Raw genomic sequence first — 21,477 nt, forward strand, 5'->3', positions numbered from 1 at the left:
CTCAGAAAAGAATTTGATATGTCCATGGTCCCTGGGGCTCCCCATCTAGGGAGCGAGTCGAGTAGACCCGTAGAGCTATGTATGCAAGGCATGATGGGAGTGAGTAGGAGAGGGGACTGTCGCACTCACTTCTGCCTGGGCAAGGTCGTGGGACTGGGGCGGAAAAGGTTCTTTATCGAGAAGGTTAGGTTTAAGTCACACCCGAAATGCAGATTGTAATTCATTCATCACATGAGTGGAAGTATGTATGAGGGCTCAGAAATATGGAAAACATGATGAGTTTGAAATGGTTTTTTGAAGTGGTTGGAGAGCAGGCAGAGTTGGTCTCCAAGCATACCTGCTAAATATTAGCCCTGAGCTCAGAGCGTGGGTGGGAAGGCGATGTGTTTGGAAAAATAAATTCGGGTTAGATCACAAGGTCTTGAATGTCACAACAGAGATCTGGGCTTGTGTGTGTATGAGTGCATGCATACGGGCATATGTGTGATGGGAAGGTGGATATTTTCACTGAAGAATTGTAAATTAATGAGTAAAAACTGTGCTGGATCAAGAGCTCTTCCATAAATCCTGGCTAATCTATTCTACCTGATGCACTATTTTTCTTCCCGAAGCAGATTGTCTTGGAATGTCCTTGCTGGAAGCCATCTTGTTCCGTTTAGCCCGCTCCTCCTAGTTATTTTAACTAAGCCCGGGTATCGAAGGCCGAGATTTTAATTGTCTCCAGTGTCAGGCAGTGTAGGGCTGGTGTTGATTTGAGAAGGTCCTGGAGAGAGGAGAAAAGGAATGGACTTTGTGCCTCGGAGTGTTTCCAGTCTTTGTGCTTCCAGCCCAGCATTGCTGGAGCTCCTTAGAGCAGGCTTTGTAAAGATTTAGCTGAAAATCAACTTACGGATTCCTGCCTAATTGGCTTGGCCAGGTTTAATCTGTTACTGGTCAAGCCAAGCTGGCTTCTATTATGCAGTGCACGGAGGGTTCCCGGCGACGTTCTTATCCTAATGGAGGCTGGCTGTTTGTAGAAGTAAATCTTGGTGTTGGTGAAGGCCAGTATTGTTGTGTCCTCTGAAGTGAACCCAGAAGGACGCCCATCTGATACAGCCTTTAGGCCTTAGACTTAAAAGAAAAAGTCTTGGATTTGGTATGTGTATGTTAGAGGGTTAGAATTTTGTTTTTTTTTCTCCCCCAGATAAAACAAAGCTTCCTATTTGTTTCTGCCTCTTTGGGCTGATTCCTAGAAATGTGCAGTGTACCCTGTCCAAGCAGGCAGCACCTACCGCTTAGGACATCTGCAGAGAGGGGCTCCTTGTGGCCTAGGGTACCCTGCGGAACATTGGAGCAGGAACGGGGGTATCCTGTCACTGCAGGCCCAGCACCATAGGCCTTTGCTGAGCCCACCCCCTTGAGGTCATACAGGGCTGGACACATAGGCTCACATGGCAAGGAGAAAATAAGAACCGTGTCATGGCCTTGAAGTAATTCAGGTGCACTGTGAGCATCGAGCCACCACTGAAAGTCCTTGATGTTTACCCAGGAGAGACCAAAAGGAGCCTGTAGGTCTGGAGAGTTTATGAAGGTTAAAAAACAAACCATCAGGGCAACCCCAGGGAGAGGGCTCATCTCTGCCCCTGGAGATCACATGAAGAAAAGGAGAATGAGGGCACAGACCTATTTTCCTATTTCCTGGAAGACTCTGGGTGTCTGCGTGCCATTTGCACAAGTGTGGTGATGGCGTGCTGTGTACATTGACAGCCGCTCAGAAGTAACCTGTCCCTTCCTCCCCCTGCCAGTCTCCCTGCCAGGCCCTTGTGGGGGCTTTGGAGGGTTTGCATGGTTTTGCTTGAGGAAGTCACTACCAAAAAGAAGAACACTTGCCCTGTAGAACTGAACTCATTAGAATCAAGAAGACCAACTTAGAAGTCCATAAATAAAGACACATTCATACATATACTTAAATACAGACATGTATTTTAAAGGTTTTAGAAAGCTAGTCTAACATCTGTTTTGCTTTCGTTGTTAATTCCGTCCCCTCCACCCCTCCGCCCCCACCCCTACCCCTGACTCTAAAGTGAATTCCTCAGCAAAGCCTGATTTAAAAGATGCCGGAGACCCTGCATTTCGAACTGGCTCCCAGAGCTTGTTTTTGAAGATTTCCCCTCCTGCTCCCCACCGCCCCAACCCCTTCAGTCAGCCAGCTTGGCAGGCGTCATTCCAAGGTCCCAACCTTGACAAATCTGCGCCTTCTGGTGATCTTGCCACCAACTGACACCTGCCAGTCCCCTGGGGCCAACTGAGAACCCGCTGGGCATCAAGGACCACATGGAAACAGACAAGAGCAAAAAACGACAACTGTGGGCCCAAGCAAACTGCCAGATCAAAAGCAGTTCCATGCAAGTTCTCTTTCTCGAAACTTCTACTGCCATGAGGCATATCCCTCTGTGAACGTTTTTCTATTTTATTATTATTATTTTTTTAGTTTAGATCCTGGGTTTTCATTCTTTATTTGAATATCCTAGAATCTTGAAGCTTGTCCAAGAGAATGAGAATCACAGCGTCATTACAGATCAGACCTGGAGAGGAATTTAAACCAATCTCTTCAGGGCTTCTCAGCGAGGATGCTGAAGCCTATTGAAACAGAGACAATTACACCAAGACGTGTGGCTAGTGAGAAACGTCTCCAACGCTGGAGGTCAGGCCTCCCGACTCTTCATTCAGGGCTTACAGCCTAAATTTGTGTCCGTGTAACATCCGTGTGTGGTCTACGTCGCAGCCGCTCGTAAGGGTTGATATTTATCCCAGTAAGGGATAACGTTATCGAGCAATGATTAGGTGGCAGACACTGTTCTAAGCACCTGATTTGTGCAATATCACTCACCCTTGTGACAACCTAGATGGGCATCATCGTTCTCCATTTGCAGTCAAAGTAACCGAGACCCGGAGAAGTTAAATAACTTGCACTTGGCATGTAGGGGCTTCCTATTAGACTGTGACGTTCCCGGGACTCGGGCTGTGGTTGCTGAGCCCCTAGGGTTGGATGGAGCCCTCGCCTGTCTAGTGGAAAAGAAGTGTGAGTAGATGAGAAACAACAGCGCACGATGAGGGCTGTAACAGAGGCAGGCGCTAAGGCAGGGCGAGAGTAGAGGAGGAGGAAGGGGCTTCTCTGGGAAGATGGCATTTGAATAGTCTTCAGGCTGCAGAGATGTTGTTAGCTGGAGAGCTTGTGCACAGGCGAGGGGGGCACCTGCTGCCTTCCAGGAAGATCCCAAAGGGGAGAAGCCCGGTGCCCGAAGGGAGAAGCGTGCTGACTTTGGGGGCAATGTGGAGAGATAAGGATAGAGAGGTAGGTGGGGAGCAGATCATGAAGTACCTGCCTCCCGAGATAAGGAATTTGGCTGATAGGAAACAGAGGGGAGCCCAGAGCCATTTTTATTTAGGTAAGTGCCAAGATCAGGGGGAAGAGGCTGTAGAAGCCTGGGCAGATGGGACAAGGGAAGAAGTTAGGGGGTCGGGCAGTAGCCCAGGCGGACACGATGAGGGGCCAGGCACCACGCAGCCATCTGATTGGCACAGGCCTCCTCCCTTCTTTGCTCACACTGCTTCCAGGGCTTGGAATTCTCTCTTCAGCCCCGGCCCATCTTTGAAGACCAAGCTTAGGTGTTTGACCTGGAGGCTCTCTTTAGCCCCCACCATGAATGGGCTTGCGCTCCCCCTCCCCTGGGTCCCTGCTATCTCTGACACATTCCTCGTTCACTCTTGGCACGCAGTCTTGGTGCTCATCTTTGTGTATGTTTCTCTCTTCTGCTTCGCACTCAGCTCACCAAAAGCAGGACCAGACCTTTGCCTCCTGAAATACTTGGCAAGGTGCCTGACATTCAGTGAGCTCTCAATAAATGTGTGACAAATGAATAAACTTTCTAAAGACAGTGACTATTTATATGGAAAGATGAGGCCCAATTTGGGAGGTGATTTTTTTTTTTTTTAAGTGACCGTAGGGGTTGGCCCATGGGCCAGTTTCAGCCCACTTTATATATTGCTTTTGTGAATAAAGTTTTATTGGAACACAGCCAAGCTCATCTGTCCACGTGCTGTCTCTAGCAGCTTTCGCCCTACGGTGGCAGGGTTAAGTCATTGTGACAAAATGGTGTGGCCTACAAATGGAAAAACACTTACCATCCAACGCTTACTGAGAAAGATTGTCAACCTGTGAGTTAGAGGGCCAGGATTAGTGACTAGAGATAAAGAGTGATGGAAAGGAGAGAGTCACATCTTTTCTTTTTGTCACATCTCCTCACCACGCCTCACGCAGAGTTTGCTCCGCGGTGATGGCCTTGGCCTGTGGGCCTGCAGGTGCTGGGAGAGAAAGACCATAGCTGTGGGGCAAGAGGAAGCGGGAGCTGGGAGACCAAGGTGGGAAAGGGACCCCGTAAGGAAAGACAAGCCCGTGGCTGCAAGGCCAAGTTGACCTAGATCCTGCTTCTTCCTGGGGAAGCTCCTCACGCTCTTCTCTCCCGTAGTCATCCAGTTTGGCTTTGTCACCCTCTTTGTGGCCTCCTTTCCTCTGGCACCTGTGTTCGCCCTCCTCAACAACGTCATTGAAGTGCGGCTTGATGCTAAGAAGTTTGTGACGGAGCTGAGACGGCCAGATGCCGTGAGAACCAAAGATATCGGTATGTTCCCTGCCTAGAGATCACGGCAGGCCCTCCAGCCTCCGTCCATCCCCTTAGGCTCCCTGCCACGTCCTGCCATCACCATCTCACTCTGGATTCAAGAGGGCTGGGGGAAGCCCTTGCCTCACCATCCCTTGGAGCTCCTCATCCTCATATCTTCAGGCTCTGGGAGGTCTTTATCCACACCCACTCGTCCCCCTGATTTCCAGACAGGTGCACCTAAGCCTTCCTAGGCAAGCCCATCCCTGGGGGCCCCACAGACCTCCAGTGGTACTTTGTCTGTGGATCCTCACCCTGAGCTGCAGCCTTCTTGTCACCAGACCAACGGTGGCAGCGAGCCCGACGCCCTGCTCTCTGTCTTACAGGGATTTGGTTTGACATTCTCTCTGGAATCGGCAAGTTCTCCGTTATCAGCAACGTAAGTGTTCCTTCCATGACACCCTAGCTCTGTGGGGAGGGAGCTGCTGAGGGGGCCTCTAGGGGAGCTGCGGCTTTCAAAGCAGGGTACCAGCCCTCGTTACCTCCAGCCTTTTATTTTGGAGCTTTGTTCAAGGCAGCCCCTGGTTAATAGCGTGTACATGCCTTCTGACTCCTGCAGCAGCCAGGGCTGCGCGACGTGCTTGTTAATTTCACTATGCACAAAGGTAATTATCCACCAGAATGCATACCTTGGCCTTAAGAGTCAAAAATCTGATCTTTCTTTGGAGCCAAGAATAATGAGGAAAGAATTCCCCATATCTATCCATCTCTTTCCTTTCTTTTTTCTACTCCCAAGCTAAACAATACCTGGACTGGTGCCCAGGTCCGTGGTTCCTAATTACGGTTCCTCCAAGCTGTCAACACGGAGTCGTAATTACTCCCATGGACTCTGGCCTGCGTAGGTTAGGATAGGACAGACAAGAAGAGGGATCCTACCTGTTGTGACCTCCTTAACTGCCTTGCCAGACATGTCAGCATTTCAGGGGAAATCCTGCTGGGCCCAAGCCAATGGCAGCTTTTGCTCCTGCCTTTTGTACGGATGGTGGCCCTGCAGGACCTTTTGTTCCATCTCCCAAGAAAGTCCTGCAGGCCTGGCACATACCAAGAAAGCCACCGCCCCCCCCCCCCCGCGGGAAAGAAACTTTGGTTCTGGCTGGGACTGGGTTGCCTGTTAAGAACAGGTAAAATGACTAGAGAGGCAGAGAGAATCAGCCCCCTGCATTTTGAATGCTCGAGGTAGGAAGCGCACATCTTAAGTCTGGCAGATAAGGTGGAATTCAGAAAGTAGGTCCTTAGCTACTTTGGAGTTGTGTTTACCAGGAAAGGGGCCTTGAATACTAGGCACCTTCCACCGTACCACAGAATGACAAGAAGTCTTTCCTCCCTGGCCTTTCTGAGACTCCTTTACTTATCTGTAAGAATGGGAGAGCATAAGATTACCCACCAAAAAGGATCATTCTGGAGATTAAACGGGAAGATGAAAGGACATAGAGCAAGAGCTCAGTAAGTATGTTACTCATTCTCAAATATGGTTATGGCCATCCACGCTCATATATACATGTAGAAAACAATACCTAAACTACATTTTAAAAAAAAAAAGAGCTTTAATTATTGGTGCAGAATACAGTATAAACACTGCCAGAAAGATTTAGGATTTTCTTTGCAGAAAGTACCTCCACATTCAAACATGCCATCATTCACTCGCTGTTTGCTTTGCTCCATAGACAGTTATAGGACACTTAAATATGCCAGACAGTACGTTGGGTATGTGTGGTTGGATCCAGCAAGACCCACTCCTTCCCCATCGGGGTCTCAGTGTTCCTAAGTCCAATGGATGAAAGCACAACTCCCATTACGTGCTGTGCTAAAAAGTGCCGAGAGACGATGGTCAAACGGAGGGAACTGTGGTACCAAGTCCCTGGTACTCCTTGTTCTTTGGTGTCCCGCAGAGGCAAAGGTTCGTCGTCATCCAGTGTCCTTGCATGTTGCCTCTAAGTGGCACTCTTGTCACTCTCAGTAATCTTCTCAGAAATTCTTCCACTCTGCCTTGGCTTGGCCAACATCAGGGTCAACTTGGATATTTCAGAGGGGCTCACTCCCGCCAGAACCCAACAACAGTCCACACTGGCTTGGTACTCTCAGCAGCCAGCCACTGTCCAGTGGGTTCTCTTACACATATCGAAGGTGGGAAACTGCATGAGGTCCGAGTAAGGACTTCTCTATCAGAGCGGTGCCTCTGGATGGGGAGCCCAAGAGGGACCCGTCCCTCAGCCAGAGGGACCCTGTGCCCCTGGACAGCATCCGCCCTGAACACCCCTCAGCACCCCTGTACTTCTGTCCTTCAGGCCTTTGTCATTGCTGTCACCTCCGACTTTATCCCCCGCCTCGTGTACCAGTACGCCTATAGTCACAACGGGACCCTGCATGGCTTTGTCAACCACACCCTCTCCTTTTTCAACGTCAGCCAGCTGAAGGAAGGAACGCAGCCGGAAAACTCACAGTTTGACCAAGAGGTTCAGTTCTGCAGGTAAAGTAATCGGGTGGAGGAGGGCGGGAGCAGGTGACCAGAAGTGATAGATCCAAGGAATTATCTGGAAGATCTAGATTTATATCACTCTCCTCTCCCTCTTTCTCCTACCCTCAGCCACCCCGAATCACTATAAATCGATTTCAGTAAATCAGTAAGTATTTATTGAGTGTCTTTTGCCAGACACTACAGAGCAAAGAAGTATATAGCCTTGTCTTTACCATCAAGGCCTTTGTGGTCTGGTTGGAAAAAGCAAGCAGAGCAGATGGGACAGAGCATGCTATTCAGGGACTCTATCTAGTGTGGACCGTGAGCACTGGGGGTGTTCAGAAGAGAGGAAGATCGGTGGGGGCTAGAAGGGAAAGGTAGGCTTCCTGGAGGGCCCAGGAGGAGATGTAAGATGGAAAGAGAGTATGCTACGTGGGGAGTTAGCATGGGCTCAGTCATGGGGTGAGGATGAATTTGGGGTGTTAGATGAACACTCAGGGGCTAGGTATTGTAGTTATCAAGAAGAGCACTTAGAAGATAACAAAAAGGAATAGTTTTGGAAAGACAATATATCAGAACTCCTAGGATAATATAAGCCAAAACATTGTTGAATTTGAATAGGTAGGACGAAGTCGGTGATAGGAAATCTTGATATATTGCAGGAATTGTAATGTGATGGGAGACTGATAGGTAAAGTGTAGGCTTAGGAAAATTCGTCTCAGAAAGAAGTATGGACTAGAATTGGGAGAACTGTGCTCGCTTCGGCAGCACATATACTAGAATTGGGAGAACTCAGGGAGGGCAGCTCGGCCTCTGCCATCATTCAGGCATGAACCATGGCAGGCATGGTCCAGGCTGATGGAAGGAATTAGGAGGAATTGAGGAGCTATTTACTATAATACATGGTAGCATTGGTAGCAAGAGAGTAAGAGGGAGCAGGAGCCAAGGATATCTCCCAAGGTTGGGCTGAGGTCAGAGGTGGGTCCATTGACAGCGATGGAGAAAATGCTAAGAGAATCCGATTTTATGGCATGTAGGATGAATTTGATTTCAGTCACATTGATTAAAAAAGAATGGTGGGAAAGTTTTCACCTAACTCTGAGGCACAACTAAGCTGGAATTCCTAAGGGGTCCAGGTCAGAGTCGTGGTTGAAAACCACCAGCACGGGGAACATGGAAGCCAAGAAACAGAAAGCTCCACTATTAACCCAAGAAGGGCAAATAAAGAGAGGAACAGATGGGAACCAATTTGGACCCTTGTGAGATGATAGTAAAGGACTTTGGCAAAGATCACAGCTCATATACTAAACAACATAGAGCAATAAATACAACAGAATCAAAACCTAAGAAAGGTATCGAGGAACAAACGGAGGGCTTTTCCAGGCCATCCCTGAGCGTGTCTGATGTAAGAGCTGGTGACCCTCCGTCAGAGAAGCGAGGCCTCAGTGGTTCTTGCCGCAGGGGTGACCGTGGGTACAGCTGTCGTGTGTTCCTGCTTGGTACCCGAGGCCTGCCGTCCGTGAGATGGCCGCTCAGGTTTAGACTCACAGTCTGACACCACACAGGAGAGGAGACGATTGGTCCTCCCCACCCAGATGACCGAGCGATGCAACTTTATCCCTGTGTGATTGCAATGGAAGGGTATCTGGTCCTCGCCGAGAGAGCTGTAGGGTTGCGCTCTAGCCGACCTGGAGAAGGCTCAAAACCAGTGACCGGATCCAAGAAGAGGTCAGTAAATTTAGTCACAGATAGTGATTTCTGTCAGCCTAGATGTTTCCAGTAACCGCACAGCTGGCGCCAGGGAGTCTTACTCTGGGACTGAGGGCCTGTGCAGGCAGATTTGCTACTACGCGGTGCACGGCCCAGGGCCACTCCACTGTGCGCCCGCCACGCCGGACTGCCTGTCCTTGCCGCTAGGTTTTGGCCCACAGATGCGACAGACGTAGTTCCAGCATGCGGAGGATGTGTCCTAGCCGCAGGCTTTCCTGGTAGCGTCCAGACCGGCTCCAGCAGGGTACACGAAGTCGGCCAGCAGTCGGTACTACAAAGTAGTATTTCCAGAATCGTTTCTATAACCAGAAGGTATAGGAATGATCTTTTCGAAGCTCCCCATTCTACCGAGGCTTAGAAAGGTAAAGAATTCTCCGAGTCACTGGGGTTTCAGGGACAGATCCTGAAGTAAAACTCACGTATATCCAAGAAAGCAGGCTCAGCCCCCAGACACAGCAGGGAGCAGCACCGTGTGGGTTGTGGGGAGGCAGGGCTGACACTGTGTGTTTTGTGTTTTTTAAAAAATATTTATTTGTTTGAGAGACAGAGAGAAAGAGAGGGAGCTCCCAGATCAGGGGGGCAGAAAGAAGATGCAGATAGAGAAACTAAGCAGACTCCACACTGAGTGCAGAGCCCGACACAGGGGCTCAGTCTCATGATCCTGGGATCACAACCTGAGCCGAAATTAAGAGTTGGACACTTAACCCACTGAGCCACCCAGTCTTTCTTTTCTTCCTTTCCCTTCCCTTTCCTTCCCTTCCCTTCCCTTCTCTCTCTCTCTCTCTCTCTCATTCTCTCTCTCTCTCTTTCTTGGGAGAGAGGCTCCCCACAGAGCAGGGAGCCCAATGCAGGACTCCATCCCAGAACCCCAGGATCATGACCCGAGCCAAAGGCAGACACTTAACTGACTGAGCCACTCAGTGTCCCATCCCCCCCCCCCCATGCGTTTCTTTAGTCAGTCTAGAAGCACTGAGGGTCTGTGACCTTGCGCCTGACGATCGGAACTTCCAGAAACACTGTGGGGGGTATAGCTCAGTGGTAGAGCATTTGACTGCAGAAACACTGTGAATATGCTTTCCAGATATATCAGGGGCTTCACTGGCTTAAACATAAAAGGACTTGAATGGGTGGCCACATTGAAAGTTGAAAGTAGTTCTAATTTTAGGCAAGACTTGATTCAATCAAGTCTGCCTAAACCAAATCTTTCTCCACCTCCCTCGCAGTACTATTCCAGTCAACTACCAGCAGCTCCTGGGTCCAAGTCCAAGTGGGAACATACCTCTTTCCCAGCGATCCTGCAGAAGTCTCATTGGCTAGGACCAGTAGGCGTGCCCTCCCCCGAACCAGTCACGGTTTCCAGGGGCGGAGCTGGCGGTGGAGGTGAAGCGATCTTGGTCTGAAGCACCAAGTAGGAGGTAGTTGCGTGGGAAGAAGTTAAGGTGAACGGATGCAACAGTAAATGTCCTACACACCAGGTATTACTAGTACACACGGAGCAGGTCAAGCTTTGTTGTAGCTGCTTCTAGACTGCCCAGCCAGCTCCAAAGCCTCGACAACTTCTCTCTCCATCGTTTCCATGTAAGCTGATGGGATCGTGGCTTATTAGGGACCCGTTAAAAAACAACAAAGGGGCACCTGGGTGGCTCAGTCGTTAAGTGTCTGCTTTGGGTTCAGGTTGTGATCCCAGGATCCTGGGATTGAATGCCACATGGGGCTCCCCGCTCAGCGGGAAGCCTGTGTCTCCCTCTCCCACTCCCCCTGCTTGTGTTCCTTCTCTCACTGTGTCTCTCTGTGAAATGAATAAGTAAAATCTTTAAAAACAACAACAGCAAAACCTCTCTTCCAGCAAAGTGGCAGAATTATTACTGAATGCATGTGTAGAAGTGTGTTCTGTATTTCTGCTAAGAAAATGTTTCTGCAAGATGAAACCAAAATGATTTTTGGAGCGTCTGACATGATTTCCTTACCCAGTGCCAGTAAAGAGTACAGGTTCACTGTGCAATTATTTTTGAGACTTTACGAGAAAGGCTTGTTGTTGGTTCCATGATAAGGAATAAGACACAATGTCTCCCTCAAGAAGTCTAGATGGAGGAGATGAGCAAGTAAGCAAGCAATTAAAGTCTAGCTTTAATAATTTATAACAGAGTAACTGCAGGGAGCTCCGAGAGCCCCGTAGAAGGAGGCACACACCTAACCCAGACCCGAGTATTGCGGCGAAGCTTCAGGGGAGCTAAATCCTGGAGGTCGAACATTGTGCAAGTTTGGCCAGACTGATGCTCTTGTCGACGCTCCTCGTTCGCACGACCAAGCTGGCCTGGGAGGGCTGGGAGGAGTGTGGGGGGACTGGAAGGGAGCCTCAAGTGCTGAAAGAGGTCTGGGGAGAGCAAGGTAGATGAACTCCTTGGTGCTGGGTGGTGGGAACTGGAGTGGCGGATAAGCTCTGAAGGCGAGGAGGGAAGAGAATGCAGAAGCCAAACTGAGAAGAGCGTGGTGGTCTTATGGAGGTGCGTGGACTCCCCCTTAGGGCAGTGGGGAGCCACAGGGAGCAGGGATGAGATTACACTTGTCATTGGGGTTCTCTCTGGCTGCAGTGTGAAGGTCAGTGGGTTACATTTGAAATAGAGATGCTCCACTCTATGGTGTAAACAGGTGTCCAGAGCGGGCTCAGCCTATTACCTGGATACGACATACCAAATAGGTGTATTTCGGGGCTACCTTCTCCTAGAGGGGCAATAATTATTGATGGAAATCTCTGCCTCAGTGGGTCCTACTCGCCACATGCTGTGGGAACTTGGCCAGCTCGCCAGCGTCTCAGGAGATTTGGAGGGAGGCATAAGCTACTGATGTAAGCCAGGGATCGTCAGTGGCTATAAGAGATAGCAATGAAGGAGAAGGAGAGAGAGAGATTAGGAGAGGAGAGGGAGGGAGAGGGAGAAGGAGAGAGAGCTCTAGAGCTAGTCCCAAAGCCAGTGTTTAAAACTGCTTCCGTGGTGGGAAATGAAAAGTTTGCCCTGATTTTCTGGCAAATAGTGTTGGGAACTCCATGACCCTTCTTATTCTTAGCTTTCAGTGACCTCTGGAGATAAATGTGGTCACATAAAACTGAGGGCTCGGGCTCCAGCCCAGCCTTGCCAGGCATGGAGGTATCCTAAAAATAGCAGTAAACGTTGGGACATGTCTCCAGCTGCCCATTTGAGATGCGTTCCCAGCATTTTGGGAGCAGCGTTCACTTCGGTCCTCTCGCTGTGCTGGTGGGGCCGCTCCATAAACAGTCCGGTGACGTGGGTCTGCGGGCAGGAGCCGTGACGGCTGACAGGGTGGAAGGGCTACCGTGTTCTGGAGGGCGGATGGTGGCCCAGGCTCCCAGCTTCACGGGAAGGGAGCGGAGGGATGGGCAGGGGAGGGCCTGGCCAGGGAGCTGACTTGGGCCTGGTCAACCCAGTGGGACTGCCGGGGGCTGCCGAGCATCATTCCGGGCGTCCACCGGGTTTCTCTGCAGGGCCGAGTTCTTGCATATCCCCAGGTCACGTGACAAGTCTTTGGCGAGGCGAGTTCTCTTCAGTCCAGGACTGTCTCTCATCTGCTCCATGAATGCAGAGGGAGAGTCAGCTTTTCCGGGTGTTGCCATTACTGATCTTTATCGACCCCTGGATTAATGTGGCTCTCATTAGTTCCTAATTGCCTGTACTGTTTTCCCTCCTTAAAGGCCAGTCTCAGAAGGCAGTTTTAAGTAGCTCAGATGGAATGAAGATATTGTATGTAATTGTGTTTAGCATGAAAATGACACTAATTGCCATTGGGACTATTAAATTTTTTTTTTTAACATACCACTGTTTGGAGTTGAGAACCGTATTCATAATGTAACTAAAACCTCATTTTTGGAAAAAGCTATCCCTGACTGTTGATGACTAAATACTCAGTCTGTAACTTCGGTATCCTTCCCACCCACAGTGGTGTTGGATGAGGAGGAATTGTGGCAGATGTCCCTGTCACTGTCACTGGCCACCCCTGCAAGGAAGGATGGGCTGGGGACATCTGAGCGGGGAGTCTCTCTCCTCTCCCTCCGCACCTCAGTGTCCCCATCTATAGCTGACATGGAATGAATGATCTCCAAAGATTCTTTTCTGCTTCTTTCTAAAAAAATTAATATTTCATGATACACGTAACATACTAAAAACTCTAAACATTAACGGGCAGCCTCTACGACTCTGTCCCACATCCGTCTTCCCCTCTGTCTGGTCCTAGGCACCTCCCCAACAGTACTCATGGCGGGACATTTCCATGCGTCTTTCTCAGACTTTCCTTTGTGAGTTAACATCAAGTGAGCTCATAGAACCTTTATGGGGTTTCATGGCTTTGTTTTACAATAATGAAATATATTCAGATTAATGGGAATGTTATTTCTTTAGGTAGTGTATAAATTCAAACTCCATGTGATTTTTCATAGTGTTAGAACAATCTAGATATAATCTTACAGTAATTTAGAGCTACAATATAATGATGATTTTTCTACCAGTTTCACTTACTGTGTATGAGTCTGTCTCAGTTAACGCTATAATTTTGCTCCTCAAAGCTTAGTATAAAAATGTGAGTCCACCGAATATTGCCATTAATTATATCCTCTTGAAACTGTAACTTTTTTTTTTATCATAAAAGCAATTCTGTATACATATGTATATATACAAAAGGAAAAGTCTTTCTTGATCATCCTTACCCTAGTCATTCTCTCCCAGGAGAAACCATAGTCTTTATTCTTGGTGGAAGCCTCCAGAAATCAGTCACGTGCATTGTCTTATTTAATTTTCACTGTGCTTTCCTTTAACATTTAACGTACATGCACACACACGCAGGCCCATACTCATTTATTTATGGTCGGTGGGTGAGAGCTGGAGCACTTCTGTGTGCTCAGCACGGAGATGTGTGTTCTACGAGCTCCATTTTACAGGTTAGAATGCTGAGGTTCAGAGAGGAGAAACAGGTTTCTCGGGGTCTTATAGCTAGTAAGTGACAGAGGCCACTCCCAGTGCACACTTGCTTTTTAGACACTCCAGTGGGTTTGTAATTGCAAGCCTCTTCTTATTACAAGACTCTCAAAATTAATATTAAGGCTCAAAGACAATAAAGAGAGCTCTGGAGGGGTGAGGATGAGGTCTAGGAATGGCTCCTAAAAATCCTAACTCTGAACTTAAATCCCAGCCAGCAGGTGCAGGAAGGGACCAGATGTGGGGGTTCTCCCAGTGCTTGGCCCCTTAGGGAGACTTTGGGAGAACTGCACTCCCTCAACCAGGGAGAAGCATCTGGTTTTGAAAGGCCTTTAAGCTCCTGGGAATGGGGCAGAAGTTCTACCTCCCACAGGCCTGAGGCTTACCTATTTTGTGCCATTTACTTGGACACGGATCCCGAGAGAAGCCCCTGGCAGTTGTGGCGCCGACTGACCCTTTCTGATTCATATCAGCGTGAGGGGAAACCTGGAACGTCTGTGCCCGTGAGCTCAGAGACAGCCCCCCACCCCCCGGAATGCGGGAAGCCCTGGGAGCAGTTGTGTATGTGCTCTGTCCTCTTCCCAGGAGTGGTGTCAGCCACCTCCAGGCAAAGGGGAAAGAGTAGCTACTGTTGATGGGGCACATGTCCCTGTGGGATGGAACGTTGAGGCCACTTTGTAGACCAGCACCTTGGCCATCAGAACGTCAGCTAACTTGCAAGAGAACGTAGAAGCAAAGTGATAGAGGTAACATTGAGCTGTCACCTGCTGGCTCTGAAGTGTATGCTTTTGCCAGTGCTGTGCACGGGGCGTAGACACCAGACGGACCTGGCCGACAGTTCACGTGTCGTGGTGGACACAGTGAAGGTCATTGGTCCCTGGTCTTTTTTTTTTTTTTTTTTTTTTAGATTTTATTCATTTATTTGACAGAGCCCAAGCAGGGCGGGCAGCAGAGGGAGAGGGAGAAGCAAGCTCCCCACTGAGCAGGAAGCCTGATTCGGGGCTCGATCCCAGGACCCTGAGATCATGACCTGAGCTGAAGGCAGACGCTTAATGACTGAACCACCCAGGCGCCCCATCACTCATCTTTTGTGGCCATTTCTAGCCTTAAAGATGATTATCTCTTTAAGTAGTGCCTTCTTGTTACTCACTGAAAACATTTGATAAGCTTGACTTCTTAGGATGACACTTGAAAAAAATGATGAAATCTGAATTTATATTGGAATGTAAACAACCAGTCCTTTCCTGGTGGCAGAAGCTTACGGGAATAATATTCTTCAATCTATGAGTCATTGTTTATGAGTGGGTTAGGAAATCACTTTAATTGGTCATGATCAGCATTTTATTTTATTTATTTATTTTTTAAAGATTTTATTTATTTGACAGAGAGAAATCACAAGAGAGGCAGGCAGAGAGAGGGGAAGGGAAGCAGGCTCTCCGCTGAGCAGAGAGCCCGATGCGGGACTCAATCCCAGGATCCTAAGATCATGACCTGAGCCGAAGGCAGCGACTTAACCCGCTGAGCCACCCAGGCGCCCCATGATCAGCATTTTAAAGACGAGAATAGGATAAGACAGGAGACGATAGATTCAGAAAATATTGGTTCATCACACATGGCGAGGGTATGATTTTCAGCTCAGTGATGTATACTTAACGTTTGCATTAATGGACAGTGTATTTCTCACTACTGTAGGTCATGGGTTTTTTTTAAAGTTTGCTTCAGAAAAGGAGATATGAACAGACACATAACTCATTAAATTGTGCATTGTTCTTTTCCGTGGATCGTTTGTCCTCTAGTTCCTACCAGAACTACCTTTAGCCCATTGGCATAGTGGTGTTTTCAAGTAAAGCTTTCTAGAAATATCTGTGTTAATCTTTCCCCAGATCTTTGATTCAGTACATGTGTTTGTTAGATTTTAAAAATGTTTTGGACACTCAGGGAGGGCAAAGGGACATTTGCAAAAGCTGTGGTGAGTTAGTATCAGAGGTGGGACCAGAATTAGATTATTTATGGATTCTTTCCAGACTTGGAAAAAGAGGGGTGAGCAGTGGCTCCTAGAGCAAGGTCAGTGAGCAGCTGTTCCTTCCTAAGTGGAGCTAGAGCATGAGGACAGACTTTGGTTGTAGCAGGAGAGATGGGACTGACCTGGGGAAGGGCATGCCCATGGTACAGGCTGGGCGCTAGGTGTCGCGCCCATCCCCCTGAGGTCTTGAGAAGAGTAGATAGATCCGCTTTTGCCGTGAGGTCCTTTGGGGGGCAGCTGGAGGGCAGCGAGCCTGAGCTTTTTCCCACCGAAGGTGTCCCTCTCCATTTAGCCATGCTCTCCCTCTCTCCCGTTAGCAAGCCTAATCTAGGGCTGGCCGTGCTTCTGTCCTCGGCCACGGGTGGATATGCTGAATCCCGCGGTGTACCGCTGGGCTGCAGTTAGCTTTGCTTTTCAGCCGGATGTCAAAGCAAGCCTGCGACAGCTGTGATCAGCTGTTGGAAGGGCGGGGGTGGGGAAGGGGCAGCTCCTGGCCTCCTGCCCAACCCTAGTCAACTGCTTACTGTCCACATCTGTTTGTCTGTTCCTGTTGCTGACTCTGTCACTCTGCCGTGTTCTGTTTGTGTGCATCTCTTTTCTTCTTCCTCTTTTTTTCCTTCCTTCTTCCTGCATCGCTCTGGACAGTTGGAAGCCACTGTGCTTTTACCTGGATCTTTTAGGGCAGCTGGCTCATTCGAGATGAGGAAGGGACAGAAAGCTCCCATTTCTGGGGTGCCTGGGTGGCTCAGTCCATTAAGCGCCTGACTCTTGATTTTGGCTCAGGTCATGATCTCCGGGTGGTGGGATCTTGCCCTGCATTGGGCTCTGCACTCAGTGGGGAGTTTGCTTGAGATTCTCTCTCTCCCTCTGCCCCTCTCCCTATCTCTCTCTCTCAAGTAAATAAATAAATCATTTTTAAAAAACCCCAAAACCATTTCTGAATCTCCCACCTCAAACCACAGCTGTTGGCGAGGTGCTTTCTGACAGTAGAGGAAAGGTCCGCCTTCATCCAGACTTGGATTCTCGCCTTGGCTGTAGTCCTTGCTGGCCAGGAGAGAGCCTGGGCAAGTAACTGACCTTCTCTGAGCCTCAGTGTTCCCTATATTCTATGGGGATATCAGCACCTGCTGGAAGATGCTATGGAGATTGAATAAAAAAGCTTCCAGAAAAGCTCCTTGCTCGGGGATTGGTGCATACGGCATGTTCAGTGTAGGTCATTTTCCTTGTTGGCCCCTCGTCATGCACAGTCCCCACCCTGCCTTCCTTGGCTTGGTGGCCTGACACCACCCCAGTCCTTCCCCGCAGGGCATGTTTTGCTTTGACTAAATGTCAAAGATCTGTTGAATTCCATGGAGAAAACAGTTCCATGAAGGGTCATAATTCTTCTGGTACCAGCTCTTGTCACTTTTCCAGGCTTAGAAAAAAAAGTGAGTCTGAGAAAAATGAGCCTTTTCTTTTTAGAGGTGGGGGGGCAGCATGGGGAGCAGAGGAGGAGGGAGGGCGAGAATCTCAAGCAGACTCCTTGCTGAGCACGAAGCAGGGCTCGATCTCACCACCCTGAGATCATGACCTGAGCTGAAATCAAGAATCAGACACTTAGCTGACTGAGCCACCCAGGTGCCCCAAAAATGAGTGGTTTTTAACCAGAGTCATCACAGAAAGGGGGTGAAAAGGCAGCGGTGAGGAAAATCTCCATGGGTCTGAGAAAGAGGCGTGAGCAAATGTCAGGCATGGACATTTTGTTTCTTAAGCCACATGGACAGATCGTAAATGCAGTCAGTAGACGAGGATACTGACCAACCATCACTATGACAGCCATTCCCCCCGTCACTCAACCTTGAGCTTGGTTTGAGTCGGCCTTCCTTGGGCTGCAAGAACGCAGCCGTCTCTATGGCCGTGGTCCTGGAGCAGCCAGCCAGGAAGGAAGCCTGGGGTTGTCTGCAGGCACCTGTGTCACCGCTGAGCCTAGGGGCTGCTGAGAACTGTCCAGTTTCTGGGCATCTCCCTCCCCTCTTGAGCTCATGGGCCAGTGAGGCCAACAAGGACCCATGGTGCTGGGCTCCTCTCATGATTCCTGGGGTCCTCTGGAAGAAGAATCCATGTGGAAGTCATGAGGGATATTAAAGAGAGAGAAGGAAAAAGGCATTTCCAGGCCAACACTCGGTGTTTTTTGTTTGTTTGGACTTTGGTCATTTTATGCAATGGACACCTGTTGGTGGGGCCGTGAATTCCTCCCTCCCGCTTCCTGCTAATTCCCACATCTGGGAGCCAGGAGCTTGCCTGCTGCTCTGTTCCTTGAGGGTCATAAGCACCCCTTGCCCTCCATCTCTTCCCAGTCCTAATGCCACATTTCTTTCTGAGCAGGTTTAAGGATTACCGAGAGCCGCCGTGGGCCCCGAACCCATATGAGTTTTCCAAACAGTACTGGGCCATTCTGTCTGCCCGTCTGGCTTTTGTCATCATCTTCCAGGTGAGCTGAAGCCCGGCTGCGTGGGTGGAGACAGCCATGTCTCCTTGCCTGCCCCTCCGCTCCATGTGTCCTTGGTGCCGTGACACCAGGGTCCCCGCAAGCGGAGGAGGCAGGAAGCGCTCTCACGAGGACCTCCATTGGATTGGCAGAGAACAGAATGCAGAGTAAGGTTACAGGACAGATGTGGGGTAAGATGCAGGGTGGAGATAGATCCCACTGAGACCTAAGACAAGGAAGGAAGCGAGAAGGGCAGTGGGGACCAGAGTCTCAACCCTGCAGCAAACAGCCCCGCCTGGTCTCTGCAGCCCAAGAAGGGGCTCGAGTTCGGAACCGTTCTTCTTACTCTCAGCTGGCTCCCTCCTTTGTTAGCGTGCTCTGGCCCCTGAGACACCTGGCGAGGAGGGCCCCAGAGCCATCCAGCCATGCCTCTGTGGATGAATAGCAAACTCGAGCCCCCGATCGCTATCTCTGACAATAGCCGTAGCTCAGGTTGCACGGCTGAGAGCCGCGACGCGCAGCCCCAGGTCCCACTCGGGGTCCTGCCACCTTCAAGCAGGAGCCGGGATCCTTTTGTCTTCCACTCCCTCTGGCTTTTGTATTCCCTGAAGGCAGATCTCTGGGGGGCTCTAAGATATCCTGCCCTGACCCAGCCCAGGAAGTAGAGAAGCCCATCGGCTAGTCTTTCACCTAAAGAAGACAGCCCTTCTTCCTCTGGGGAGATGGGATGATGGATTTGAAAAGCTGCTCCCCCCCCCGCAGGCGTCCCCTGGCTTTCCCACAGGTCACATGCAACACTCGTTAACTGTGTAAAAGTTGATTAAGAGAAGAATGTGACTTGAGGCAGCTCTAGAGGAGCCCCTGGAAGCCGCAGTTGGTCCCCTGGCCCTCCCCTGGGCCCTTAGGTGTGAGTGAGATTCAAGGTCAAGGTGGGAATAGGTTTGGAGCCTGGAAGACAGCCGTGCCCTAAACATCTTGTCCTGAGTCCCAACGCTATCCCTGGATCTCAGAGTGTGTGTGTGATCGGCGGGCAGAGAGTGCCACAGCTGGGGAGTGAACTGGGCAGAGCATGGCTTGGGGAACTGGGCGGGAACCAGGCTATAAAGGAGCGGTCACATATTGGGCCAAGCTGGCACTGTTGCAACGTGGTCCCCGCTTCCGTGGAAAATGCTGCAGGAAAGGGAGTCCTGTCCTACCTCTGCTTCTGAGAGCAGGGTTGGGGCTCAGCGGGTGGATGAAGCCCATTACGAGTGCACACAGAGGCTTGGAATGGAGAAGGGGTGCTGGGGGCAGGGTCCCTAGCCAGGCCCATGTGACCAGCTTAGTGGGATGGAAGAGAGAGCAGGATCGGGTGAGGGGAGGTGGGCTGAGGCCAGTACTTAGCACAGAATCCAGACATCCGTCTCTGAGCTGGAGGACAGAGGGCAGGCTGGGAACAAGAGAGGAGCAGCTGGCTCAGGGAAGCCCTGGGGAGGCCAGTGGGCCCCGTGCCCACTTCCCAGGGAGTGCTGGAGCAGGGTGCTGGAGGCTGAGAGGCCATCCAGGAAGGACAGGATGGGGACAGCCCGACCCCATGTGAGCTGTTGACTGATTTCCTCCCCACAACAACCCCGGGACAGGTACTCTCACTGCTCCACTTTCTACCTGGGGATGCTGTGGGGCCCCTCGGCACATTGGCTCAGAGCACCTGCTAGTTAGTGGCCGGGCCAGAAGGACACAGCGGTGTCCTGCTTCCGGGTCTGTGCTCGCCACAGCCCCCACCTCGGCACCACGCTGCCCGCCCCACTGCTGAGACCATCACTGACGGGGAGAGGTGGCCGGGGGCGTCCCCAAGGTGTCCCTTGGGGCTGGGCCTCTCCTCTCAATCCCCCTCCCTGGCTTTTGGCAGAACCTCGTGATGTTCCTGAGTGTCCTCGTGGACTGGATGATTCCAGACATCCCCACGGACATCAGCGACCAGATCAAGAAAGAGAAGGGCTTGTTGGTGGACTTCTTCCTGAAAGAGGAGCATGAGAAACTCAAGCTGATGGACGAGCCGGCCCAGAGGAGCCTGGGAGGGGGACGTCGTAGCAGGAGCCGGGCACCCAGCTGGGCCCCCTCAGCCCAGAGCCAGCCGGGCAGCATCGCGTCCTCTGGTTCCCAGCACACAAACGTGTGAGCGAACCAGCCCCCCTGTGGGAGGGACGCCGCAGCCAGGGACCTCACAGAACGCGGCTGTGCACCTGCGCGGGCGTGGTGGCCTGCATCTGCCGGGGTCTGGCCTGCCGGAGTCTCAGAAAGGTGTGCGTGCACAGAGAGAGGTTAGAGCGAGCGAGAGAGTGAGCATGGGCAGGAAGAGAAATGGGGCTGCTTCTCAGAAACTTCAAGCTTAAGTTTCTTTTAGGTCCCCTTTGTGTATCTTTTTAGGGGCGTGGTACCCTATTTTGAGTCACTTGGCGAAAGAAGGGGTATCTTGACCCCAGAGCACCCAAGGGGCATGAGCCTTCCCTGTGGAACCTCAGGTGTCCTCTCTCGGGTGGCCACAGGCTGGGAGAGAAGTGAACCCCCATCCTGAGGTATCCCTCACCCCTTCCCACAATTTCCCTGAGCAGAGTACCCCTGAGTCACTTTTGCAGCTAGGGCTGTCCCAGCCCCACTGGGTGCAAATTAAGTCGCAGGGCTAATCGCTGCGGCCACTGGACTGTGATGGTGAGTGGCAGAGGTCCAAACCCGAGCTTGTCCCCAGTGCGCATCACGGGGAGCTTGTGGAACTAGCTTAGCCATCACTTCATGCAGGCTCAGATTTAAAGTAATAAAATAAATGGAAACATTCTTTGTAAAGATACGTCTCCTTGTCTTTGGTCCTCTTTTTCTGTCACTTCCTACCAGTGCTTACTGAGCACCTACGACGTCCCAGATGCTGTTCTCAGATGAGAGATACGGTAGAGTCCAAGAGGGAAGGTCTCGGCCTCGTGGAGCTTCCTTTCTGTGGAGACAGACAAGACGCCGAGGAATGTGTAGGATTTCAACCAGTAACAAGGGCTAAGGAGAGATACGAGGATGAGGGAGGTCAGGGGCACAGGAGGGAAGGGGCTTACCAT

General features: G+C 50.6%; 1 protein-coding gene across 1 annotated transcript in view; it reads left to right on the plus strand.

The window, feature by feature from the left end:
- Positions 1-21,188, plus strand: part of ANO2 (anoctamin 2) — a 352,603-nt gene extending 331,415 nt beyond the window's left edge. The window contains exons 21-25 of the mRNA XM_046012406.1: positions 4,509-4,661; positions 5,027-5,079; positions 6,986-7,167; positions 18,295-18,400; positions 20,286-21,188. Coding sequence (XP_045868362.1) covers positions 4,509-4,661; positions 5,027-5,079; positions 6,986-7,167; positions 18,295-18,400; positions 20,286-20,555 — 764 coding nt within the window. The 3' untranslated portion in view covers positions 20,556-21,188. The remainder of the gene's footprint in view (positions 1-4,508; positions 4,662-5,026; positions 5,080-6,985; positions 7,168-18,294; positions 18,401-20,285) is intronic.
- Positions 21,189-21,477: the final 289 nt, after the last annotated feature.

The sequence above is a fragment of the Meles meles genome, chromosome 7 (assembly GCF_922984935.1).
Source record: "Meles meles chromosome 7, mMelMel3.1 paternal haplotype, whole genome shotgun sequence".
NCBI lineage: Eukaryota > Metazoa > Chordata > Mammalia > Carnivora > Mustelidae > Meles > Meles meles.